This window comes from Oncorhynchus mykiss, chromosome 28 (genome assembly GCF_057628025.1).
Source record: "Oncorhynchus mykiss isolate SJ-2025 chromosome 28, ASM5762802v1, whole genome shotgun sequence".
Lineage (NCBI taxonomy): Eukaryota > Metazoa > Chordata > Actinopteri > Salmoniformes > Salmonidae > Oncorhynchus > Oncorhynchus mykiss.
Window position 1 is genome coordinate 31,258,868 of NC_143049.1, and position 12,198 is coordinate 31,271,065.

The 12,198-nt window shown below is 41.5% G+C and overlaps 1 protein-coding gene across 1 annotated transcript; it reads right to left on the reverse strand.

Moving 5' to 3' along the window:
• Window positions 1-689: 689 nt before the first annotated feature.
• angptl4 (angiopoietin-like 4) lies at window positions 690-8,073 on the reverse strand. The gene is made up of 7 exons (XM_021589830.3): window positions 7,432-8,073; window positions 6,304-6,414; window positions 6,110-6,200; window positions 3,267-3,380; window positions 3,023-3,118; window positions 2,252-2,530; window positions 690-2,096 (listed from the first exon to the last, which is right to left on the reverse strand). The coding sequence occupies exons 1-7, from the start codon at window positions 7,951-7,953 to the stop codon at window positions 1,912-1,914; spliced, it is 1,398 nt and encodes a 465-aa protein (XP_021445505.2). The 5' UTR covers window positions 7,954-8,073; the 3' UTR covers window positions 690-1,911.
• Between the last annotated feature and the right edge of the window lie 4,125 nt (window positions 8,074-12,198).

Sequence of the window (12,198 nt, forward strand, 5' to 3'; positions counted from 1 at the left end):
CATTATATCACAACTATAGTTGTAACCACGTTTTGAGGCATAATAGTGTTTGTTTAACATTTACTTTGTTTACTAACGTTGGAATAAAACAAGCTTATATTCTGGGTTCTGATGGGATACGAGCTCATGAGGCATTTGTTTTATAAGTTATATTCTTCAAGAATCAATGGGTACAAATCATTAATTTATGAGTCCAAAAATTGACGTAGCAACTGCTTATTGCCCCTTGAATAGAGTAATAGTGTTATTATATGGTGCAATCCTTTAGTGTGTGAGCTGCTTTTGTTGCATTAATATCAAGCAAAACTTCTGCAGTCAAGAACAAAATTCTTATAGCAAACAAAAATAATTAAAAGCAAAACACAAACTCAAAAGTAAAATATTGCAAAGTCGGTCCCGGGATGGGAGTCTAAATTGTAGCTGGAAGTGGTGATAGATAAACATGTGGAAAAAAAATGTCACATGGGAATGTATTTTTTCACGAGGGAAAAACACCACATGTGAATCGTCACACATAAAAAATATATATATTTATATATTTCACGTGTCCAACAACCACGTGATTTCTTCATGTGGTCTTTTTTTGATACTCAATTCTGGTCATTGGCTCACTTCTGGATTGTGTTTCCAGCTGCATCAGTGTGTTTGATCAGAGATCAGACAGAGAATTGGCTGTTTCATGCCAAAGATCAATTTCATTGGCTGGTTCATGCCAAAGATCAGTTTATTCTCTTAAAAAAACAACAGCAATTTTACACAACTGGAAAACTTGAACTAGACCATATAAATTACAAACAGGTGATAGCAGAAATATATAAAGATTCTTTACAACTTATAAATAAAGAAGGCACAAAAAAACTCAAGTCATCGACAAGAACACTAGAGAATTTTACAAGTTACAGTCAAGGTTCTGAAGAGACAGTCGACATTCATTCATCATACACTAGACAGAAATATATGACTCTGGTCATTTTAAGAACAGTCAATGTGACTGAAAGATAAAAAATCTCCACGAGAACACAACAGTGGATCGTGAGCTTACTTTGATTCAAAATAAAACTGCAGGAGAAGTAGGTTTACATTGTACAGAAGCTGGAATGGTGTTTGCTCCATTGAATAACTTTAAATTTAGACAATGAAACCACCATTGTTGAAAAATACTTTACACACGTTCTGTCTCATTACATCCTGTAATTCTGTAATTCTAGATTACAGTGATTATTTCTTTATATAATGCCTTTGGAAAGCTAATGGCATTACTTTCATGTGGAAAAACAACAAATTGTTTCAGTCACCATTTGGTCCATACAATCGGATTAAGAAACTCTCTAGAGCTGCCCCACTTGTACAACTACAGTGTTCATGCGGACAAAACTTTGCTCTAGCTAGAAATGTTGGAAACTCTGTTAAAACTCTGGGAGAGCTCTTGCATTCAGAAACCACTGTCAGATAGGTCTTAACGTGGAAAATGCTTGGTTTCTTGCAACACAAAACACATGTTGGAACTCGCCTCATTCTGCTCCATTCATTGATGCAGTCTGAGAGGCCCAAGGTTGCTTTAAACAGTGATTAAGAGTGAACTCATACCACAGCTGTGGTGAAACACCCTTGCTAACTTTCCACTGCTAGATTCACATGTACTTTTTAACATCTTAAAGATAAATTTATGCATTGTTCGGTTGTGAATCTAGCTGAGAGACTTTAAGACTTTTGAAAAACAGAGAATTGGAAACATGGAGCCCATTCAAGTATGAGTTATTTCGTTTTTTATAATGGCCTTGGCTTTGTTGGAAGTCTCACTGGGTGAAGCCAGGACTGACTGGGTAGCTTACCCAAGTCATCGGCTAACCACTTCTAACAGTGTTTCAGTTCAAGAGGAGAAAATTTGTCAGAATACTGAGCGTCTTTCCTCTATGACTTGTTCTCGATCACAGCGGGGGCGATCATCATGACGGTGGTCTTCAGGGGATAGTAGTGGCCACGCCAGGTCTTCCAGAAGACCCCCTGCTTCCTCTGATGCCTCTGCTTGGGAGGAGGGCTCATGAAGTAGCGGCCGTTCAGGTTGGAACGTCCACAGTTGCTGAACCACCAGCCACCTGGAGAAAGAGATCAAACATCTGGTTAGATTGGCATTGCTGCTACATTCCCAATTTGAGTCATAGAGAGATAAACCTTAGACTAAATAAATCTTAAATCGTAGACTAAATAAATCATAGATAGAATTCAGCAAAATAGTAACTTTGAGACGTACCAGAGAGGTGTTTGGCGCAGTTGGTGTCGCTCTTCTGGTCATTGTCTTGGTCACGGGTGGAGAAGGGCAGGCCGGAGGCCTCGGTGGCCAGGGCGCTCTCCAGGTTGCCGTTGGAGGTCTCTTGGATGTGGAGGGCGTAGTGGCTCTCCTCCCCGCCGAGACGGATGGGGTACTGGATGCTCTCAGAATCGTCCCTCCAGTCGGAGAACTTAACCTTGAGGATGTAGTCTGTGTCTTTGGCCACGGCGCTCATCTTCTCAAGACCAAGCCAGAACTCACCTAGAGAGAGAGAGAGAGAGAGAGAGATCAAAGGAGTTAAAACCTGATCCGTGGCTGTGGTAGCATGTGCAAAGTCTCCATACATGTGTCCAGATATCTCAGTGTCTTCGTTAATTTAAAGGATCTGATCGTAACAGGGCTGGTAATCACTTAATCTAATTTAACAGGAATAGACCATGCGATTTGGTCACTTCTGGCACCTAAAGCCACCAGGGACATTAAAGCTGGAGAATAGAGGGTTGTTTATGCCAAACCTACCATATCAAAATCCATTTGATCCCTCGATCTTGATATCTACAATCATGTATCAGTGTTAGTATCACTGCTTGTTAATCAAACTGAACCGGGAGGTTTCGGGTCAAGAGCTCTGTGCTGTACTGTTCTATGCTGTGGATGTGGGTGGTACTGTCCGACCCTCGGTGTGACCTCGCTAGCTAGTTCCAGAGGAAAGTATTGAAGGAGATGATAAAAGACAACCGAGGATATATTTACCATTCAGACTGCCAAAGCCGCTCTGGTAGGCCTGCCATAGCTGGTCAAAGTCAACTGAGCCATCCTGGCGCCTCTGGATCACGGTCCAGCCACCTTCTGTAGAGAGGAAAGAGAGAGAGCAGTGGGATTAGTCTTTTTTTTTACTACTGCCAACTGTCATACATGTACGGATACAATATGTTCATAAACTAAGCTATAGGGTAACCTTATACGGTGAGCCAAAATCCTGGCTAACTCCACTTACCAGTTGTCATTTCACAGAAGACTTCAAAGGATTGGGAGTTTAATGGCTGAATGGTGTACACTGCGCTGGCTGTCTCGCCTCTCAGGAACAGCTCATGGCAGTCTGAGGCCATCTCTGAAAAAAACAAAGACAAAAACACAACACGGTTCACAAACTGTTCTCCCACACTTCGTATCTCAAGACAGTATCAGTACACATCGTCAAGGTCTGTGTTCTAACAGTGCCTTGGCCTTTCCCCTTCGCTGGCACAAATATTCTATTTATAAATGACTCATTCAACTAGAAAACAAAAACTCTGGTTTCTTATCTTGAGCGCCTTGAACAGCAGCCAACATAGAACTTGTTTGTGAGCTATGGGGCAAAAGTCCTCTCTGCCTCTGACAACTCCACTTGTTTTCTACTGAGGGAATTCACACCTGTCTGTATTGAAGTGGGGGTTTGGTGGGTCCAAGCAGAAGTAGTCACTTAAGTCAAATATTACTGTTTTTAAAATATTATTTTGTAGGGATGTTTACCTTTCACTTAATAACTAGGTTAGATGTTCAGGAATCAGGATACATCTGGTTTCCCTATCATTGGCTTCTTCATTGTAGCTCTCCAGGTCTGTGAATGCTGAATGTTAGCCCATAAAGAGGCCTTATCGTGAAGTGGGTTTATTAGTAATTGTAAACCTAACAAAGCTCAAGAGTTAATGTGCTGTGCCCTAGTCTGACATGCCCGGAACAAAAGAGAGCTTAGTAGCGATTGGTTGCTGTGCACATGAGGTAGAATGAGATGGAGACAGCCAGGCAGCATCAACAAAAGGTATGGGGGGCCCAGTGGCTGTCATGTGCCTGATGAGGCATGAGATGGTGCACACCCTTAATGTTTTATAGAAAAGAGTTCAAGTTTATATAATGCCGACTTGATAGATACTGCATACGTTCATCGGCTATGATGCTCTTTATCAGCACCAATTGTCTAAATAAATATTTTCATTAAATTGGAGCCAATCAATCGATATTGGTTTTGGTTTGATTGATATTGATTTGACTTGGTTGCTATTGAACAAACATAAGAGCAGACCACGGGACCCCAATGCATCGGTTTGCCTTGGGGTCAGGATTTCCTCTCAACTTTGGCACATTTCTCATTCGTCTACGGCTGGAGAAGCAGGGGTCTACGGGGATGGGGAGAGGGGAAGGAGGGATGGAGGAGGGGAGAAGAGGGACTTTTGACTACTCTGATAGATCTGGGGGAAAGGTTGCACATTCTTGAGGGATGTATCACTGTTTTATGGTGAGAGGGAAAAATGGGAGGGCTGGAAGGGGAGCAAGGAGGTATGCAGTCAGTGCCTTCAAAACAACAAAGGATGTATGTACAAAGTTCATCAGACTAAATTAAACCGCCTCCTTTTCCTTGCCTTCTTTCATGACTTTTCTGGCTCTGGGCCAAATGACCTAATCTGAGGAACATACACTCTTAATAAAAAGGGTTCCAAAACGGTTCTTCGGCTATCCCTATAAAGAAACCTTTAATGTTCCAGGTAGAACTCTTTTGGGTTCTATGTAGAACCCTCTGTGTGAAGGGTTCTCCAAAAGGGTTCTCCCTAGAACCAAAAAGTGTTCTTCAGAGGGTTCTCCTATGGGGATAGCCGAAGAACCCTTTTAGGTTCTAAATTTGCAAAAAGTCCCCCTCCTCCGCCCCAAGCTCCATCAGATTTGTGAGTTATCCATCTGTGATGGGGATGTGACCCTGAGTTAACACTGTCCGAGACAGCTGAACTATCCCCCAATTGGAGTCCAGCCAGATGACTTGTTTCTTTCATAGAATTCCTGAAATCCTGCTGACGTCAGAATTTGCTGTGAGACGACTCTGTGTTCTGCTGGGTGACTGCATCTCACAATTCTGGGCCTGTGGGTTCACCTTTCACCTACTTTCCTCAGTGGCTATCAGACAGTGGGAAATAGTGTAAAACCCACTATTTAGATAGAACCACAAGTCACGTTGCTTTTGACTGAGAGAGCGATAATTTACTTGTTTTAACAGGCAATATACTGAAATGGTATGTATGATAATGTTACTTTCTTTTTCAATCAACTCTGAGTAGGTCAATCACATATCTGACCAACATCCATAAAGTGACATGGTTCGCATAGGTCACATTCAGAGTTAAATCATGACTCACATATCCTGTATAGGCCTATTGATTCATTCATATCCCTCAATGCTGACTGTTTAGTGAGACCAGACCCCAGCTAGAGCACTAAACAGGAACTTGCCATGAGTTAATCATTGTTCCATTGCCAGAAATCCTGGAACTAGTGTCTGAACTTTTCCCTACTTGGCCATGATCAAGCTCCATATAGCACTGATGAAAGCCCACATTATGAGCTGGCCACAGTAGTACAGTTCAGATGTTAACAGCTGTCTGGTTTGGGTGTAGGTTGAGGACATCATGATCACTTTTACAATTACTGTACTACTGTATTAAGTGTGTAAGCTAACTCCATTGACACTTCCTACTGTGATCTTTTTCTTTATACTGTGAATATGTTCTATTTCCTGTGAACCCAATGAAAACGTTCCTTCAGACAAGTAATGTACTTTTTCAGTCATTGGTAGGTGCATTAATTGGCATCGCCAATCACCTGTGCGTCATTTTTCGCGGGCTTGGGGCAGATAGATACGCGCAGGCAATTATCTGCTAATTACTGTCTAACCTTCACGTCATTTAGAGGGAACTCCAGTTAAACTTAATGTTTTAAGCCTCGTATTGCCTCAAAGCAGATGGCATGGGAGGTCAATATTTGTCTGGGCGTCAATTTAAACAACGGATTTGACATAAGCTTAGCTTTACTTACCGATGGGTGAGTCGCGCTGCTCAATGCTGCCATTTTGAACGGTCTCTTCTGGTTTACGCCTGAATGCTGGTCTCTCTTTTTTCAGCTGAATCTGAGTGAGCAAGGAAAACGACGTTTTAAATAATTCATAATAGCCTCATGAATTGTTTAAATAATTATACATGGGTCAGTGATATTCACCGAATGTTTCATACCTGGTGTTGCAGTGTCCTGATGCGCACGTTCTGCTTTTCAAGTTTATCTTGCTGGAGTTGGATTCTGTTGACCAGGTCATCAATACGTTTATTCTGAGCTTCCAGCATCCACTGAAAGAAAACAGACAGGTACCCTGTTAGTCTTTCTCCTGTGACATAATTTTAAGTAGCCTAGGTTTCTTATAACATAGGAATAGCCCACCACAAAGCCGATATTGTGATCTGTGTTTTTAGACTATAACTATGTGCTTGTACTTTGAATGGGGGCGCATTTCACATAGCCTATCCGAGCACATTCAACAGCTTTTGTAATTTCCAACCAGGTAGTCTGGTCACATAATAACGCGGGGGTTTCCATCCCACAAAAAAAGTCAATGTCAGGTCTTATAGCAGCTGCACGTGATCTTTAAATCAAGAGTGACATTTTCCTCTACTGGGCTATGTTCCAAATATCATGGTTTAAATATCATTCACACATTCTGAAACGAATGCGTGCAGTTCCTTTGTCTGGCCAACGTTTAGCACGTAGTCCACGCACTCCAGCACAATAAACACACCCACTGGCATGCCTTCAGACATTGCTTCAGGCTGAATATCTATAAGTCCCTTTGAGTCAATGTAAATAATCCCAGACCAACTGTTATTGTCCATCAAAGTGCATCTATTGTCCCCCTCCAGTTGTTCCTCTGAACATCAGCAAATAGGCCATTTGCCAAACTATTATGCATGACTAATGTAGGAGAAAGTATAATACTAGTAGCCTACTGTATTACGCATTACTTAATGTTAATCAATTAATCAATTTGCTGTGGTGTTTTGTTATGTTATCGCAGTAAATGAATATGCCAGGCTGCTCACTGCAAAAAGCATTGTATGGTAATGCCGTCATACAACTGAAGCAATCATAATTGAAGTGATCAGAAATGAATGGATACAATGGAAACTGCAGAGAAGTAAACTCACAAAGGGGGAGACATGCAGCAGTTAGTTTACAGTCTGTCTTGTTAGTAATCAATTTTTATCTCAAGTCATTTGATTCCCTTCCTTTTCACCAAATGCACAATTGTATCATAGCTTATTTTCCGAACACAATGAATGACCAAATAGAGTCATGGATTCCCTCCTTACCTGAATGATGCGTGCATCGCTGTAGTTGCCTGCATTGCCCATGTTCATGTCGGGCAGCCCCTCTCCCTGCAGCATGTCATCCATCTTCTCTTCCAGCTTGTTCATCCTCTCATCCACCCTCTTCCTCTCCTGCTGCATCTCCGCTGTCTTCTCCCTCAGCACGGCCGTCTCGTTGAGCACCTGGACCTCCCTGTCCTCCAGCCCCCGGGCCTTGGCCTTCAACACCTCGCCCTCCGCCTGCAGCCTCTGGCTCTCCTTGCCCAGGTCCGCTGCAGTGCCGTTGAAGACCTTCAGCTTGGCAGTGATGTCCCTCATCTGGCCCTTGGTTTTGTCCACATGCTCCTTGAGGCCTTGGCCTAGCTGGAGCAGGCCATGGGCGATCACATTCACGTCGTCCCACGCTGCATACTGCATCTTCTTCTCCTTCCCGCTGGTGGCCGAGCCTCCTCTCCTCTCGAAGGGGTTGCCGGTGGCCATCAGAATAACCAGGCAATGAGTCAGGGTTGCTAGTGTTGTCTTCATTGTTGCCTGCTTTCCTTTGTTTGTTCGTTGGCTCAGGTTCTTGGTCGTTTTTTTGTCAGGTGGTTTGCAGAAGCACCCTTCTCTTTCCAGTTTGTTGCTTGAGCTCAAGATCCTACCTCTCTGTGCAGAGCACTTTGGTTTTATACTTTCAGAGCCCTTCAACTCCAGCTGGCTGGCTGATCGGATTGGCTGGCCGAGCAGAGGGGGGAGAGCTGCTCTCAGGTTTCTCCCCCGCTCAGTTAACTCTTTATGTCAAGCGACTGCGTGAGAGGGGAGCAAGGGATGTAACAATGAAGCCAATTTCATCACTACCTGTAAAATACAGTAAACAAAGAGATTTCAGTCAAATTATTGCACATTGACATGCACAGCTGTACAATAAAAGACAGCTTTAAGTGCAAACACATCTAACTACTGTCACCATAATGTTTCTACTATCACTATACTGTCTCTATCAGTCAGTACCCAGAAAAGGGGTTCAGACATGTAAGTGCACTTCACAGCTGTATGGTAAAGGATAGATGAACTCACTTTGTGTAATAAACTTGATGACGTAACAAAGAAATGGTTGATGTCACTTCAAACAAGAGAGGAAAGCCTATGCTGATTGATACTTTACACCGGTTACTTTGCTGTTGATATTGTTATGGTGTGATAATGCAATGATAACGTTACGGTGCAATAATGTTGCGATAACGGCACGGTGCGATAATGTTACGACAACGCTATGGTGGGATAACGTTGCGATAATGGTACAGCGGGATAATGTTACGATAATGTTATAGTGTGATAATGTTATGGTGTGATAATGTTATGGTGTGACTTGAACATAATATAAAAATGACACAAGTTACCATTACTTTCTATAAAGAGGTTAGGTAGTTATTACAGGTAAAGCTAAGTGTATGTTATTTTCCGAAACGCTTAAAAATCTGATTATTTATGTGTATGTAACAGTATAACTTTAGTCCGTCCCCTCGCCCGAACCAGGGACCCTCTGCACACATCAATAACAGCCACCCATGAAGCATCGTTACCCATCACTCCACAAAAGCTGCGGCCCTTGCAGAGCAAGGGGAACCACTACTTCAAGGTCTCAAAGCGAGTGACGTCACCGATTGAAACGCTATTAGCGCGCATCACCGCTAACTAACTAGCCATTTCACATCGGTTACATGTATGTACATTGGATGGTGCCCACATTGATCGTGCCCCCGCTTATAAATATTTTGGCATCTGGATTGACGAAAAGCTATGTTTCAAAAAGCATATTGATGAGTTAGTTACGAAGTTAAGAATTAAAGAATAAGGATTGGCTTTTATTACATTTTCGCCTAAAATGACATACCCAAATCTAACTGTCTGTAGCTCAGGCCCTGAAGCAAGGATATGCATATTCTTGATACCATTTGAAGGGAAACACTTTGAAGTTTGTGGAAATGTGAAAAGAATGTAGGAGAATATAGCACATTATATATGGTAAAAGATAATACAAAGAAAGAAGCAAAAGCTTTTTTGTATTTTTTTTTTTTTTGTACCATCACCTTTGAAATGCAAGAGAAAGGCCATAATGTATTATTCCATCCCATGTGCAATTTCGATTTTGGCCACTAGGTGGCATCAGTGTATGTGCAAAGTTTCAGACTTATCCAATGAAAAATTTGCATTTCTGTTAAAAATTTTGTATCAAGACCGCCCAAATGTGCCTAATTTGTTTATTAATAACTTTTCATGTTCAAAACTGTGCACTTTCCTCAAACAATAGAATGGTATTCTTTCACTGTAATAGCTACTGTAAATTGGACAGTGCAGTTAGATTAACAAGAATTTAAGCTTTCTGCCAATATCAGAAATGTCTTTGTCCTGGGAAATGTTCTTGTTACTTACAACCTCATGCTAATCGCATTAGCCTACGTTAGCTCAACTGTCCCACAGGGGACCCACCAATCCCGAAGAAGTTTTAAAGGAATAGGGCATGGCTTTCATTAAATAGCAGAAAACAAACAATTCAGTCAACATTTATGCTCGTTATAGATTATGTCGATATCGTCAAATTAATGCAGCTGCCACTGCAATTGAAGCCAGTGGACGCAATTAATAATAGCACACAGTACACATCCATGCTTTCTGTATCAGAAAGTAAGCTGTCCGTCTTTGAAGTCTTGTAGATCGAGGAATTGCGCTATTTTTGTTTATAAAGCCCTCTTTCACAAACTTCCACCGTACCTCACTTCATTGTTAACTTACAGAAGTGTGAGGTATCAAGACCCGATCTCAGGGAAGGATAACTCTAGAGATCCCTTCGATCTCCACTGAGTCAGGGAAGGATAACTCTAGAGATTCCTTCAATCTCCACTGAGTCAGGGAAGGATAACTCTAGAGATTCCTTCGACCTCCACTGAGTCAGGGATGGCTGACTCAGGAGATTCCTTGTATCTCCAAAGAGTTAGTTAATTTTGCTTTTAGTTTTTTAGCACCTTGTGGAATAATCTAAAACTGGATGATTTGTTGCCTCGAGGGCAATTCATAATATGAAACAGCTTTTTGTCAATCCAGATGCCCAAATATTTATTATGGCCGATTGAGGATCTTTTTACTGAAGAATGTGTTTGTTTTCTATGATTGTGTTTTGCATCTTTGTTTTGCTTTTCGTAGCGCATTGATGTGTATATTTTGGTGAATATTTCTTTAATTACAGCGCTCTTCTGTAAAAAAGACCTTGGTCTCAGCATGATAAAGGGTTTTTGATAAACAAGGCTTTAATAGCTCAAAATGTTACATTGCATATAAATGTGCATAAATAATAATTTGACAAAATATATCCAGTGTGTGAATAAACATTCTGTCTTGCGTCCTCCATAAAGAAAAATGACTGATTATACTTAGTTAAAGGAAGTCCAGCCAGGTCTATAATTATTGGCACCCTTGATAAAGATGAGCAAAACATTTATAATACAAATACTAAGCTATATTGTATGCTAAAAAATATATATATATTTTCATGTAATCTGACCATAGTACCGGTTCCAATCCAAGTGCCAATGCCGCTTATCAAAATCCAGGCAGTGCTGTGGTCAAATGACATGAAAATAGATATCTTTGGCCACGCACACCAGTGGTGGGTTTGGCGTTGAAAAACAGAAGCATCTGCAGCGTACCTCATATGGTAAAATATGGTGTTGGATTATTGATGTTACGGGGCTATTTTGCTTCCACTGGTCCTGGGGCCAATTATGTACCTGACTGTACTTTTTATTAAACTGAATATCATTTCAAGTCTAGATTCGTTTTGAAGCCAGTACAGAGAAAACACAATCGGAGAAACAGCTATTTGAGGCAGCCTAATTGTATGGCTGGGATAAATTGAAGCCGGTTGCGGATGTGTGAGGTCACTGGCACTGTGTTGGACGTCAGGAAGAACGTGCTGTGTGATTTGGCCTGAGGTAGTCCTCTGTTAGACTTACTGTGAGGTAGGAGCAGTGTGAGAATTAGGGGAAAGTTCACGCATAGAAAATGCCCAAGTTAAGGCAATTCCCAACATTCAGATGTAACACCCCAGCACGGAGAGCACGGGGAGCACGTAGGCGATTCATGACCTGGGGCTAGACCAATAAAGAAAAGGAGTTAACCCCCTCTTGTCTGCACCGGAGGCTAAGTAGGTGAAAGGTAACCAGCAGACTTCTTACTGTGCTTGGCAGGGGAAATCACTGCAGTTGAACTATAAATCATTACTAACGCTGCTGAAATGTAACAAACATCCGTTAGTTTGATTAAGGATCAGGGAGTTTATGAAGACAGTCAAAGAACACTCATTTTTATACAAAAAATAATATTATGTTGCCCAATCTTAGGAAGGATATAGATTTACTCTAAATAAGAACCTTTGTAAAACAATTTTTTGTACGACTTAGCCTAAGCCAAATGAGTTATCGAATATGAATAACATTCATAAGGTCAGAGTAACTGACAGAGACTAGTTGAATGGAAACAGATGTGTTGCTGAAGGCTTTTGAAGAGCCGGAAAAGCTGACAATTATTTGTCTGTGGCAGGAACATGCAAGAAAGAACATTGTAGCCTGTCCACAAACGTGCCGTCATACTGTATCTCAGGACTAGTAATATTGAATAATGTTAACACAAATTGAACTAACATACTCACTGGTTACTGATTACAAATGGAAGGAATGTGCATGTGCTTCTGGGACATTACCGATGGAGTGAGGAGGGGTCCTTGGAATTTGGGGG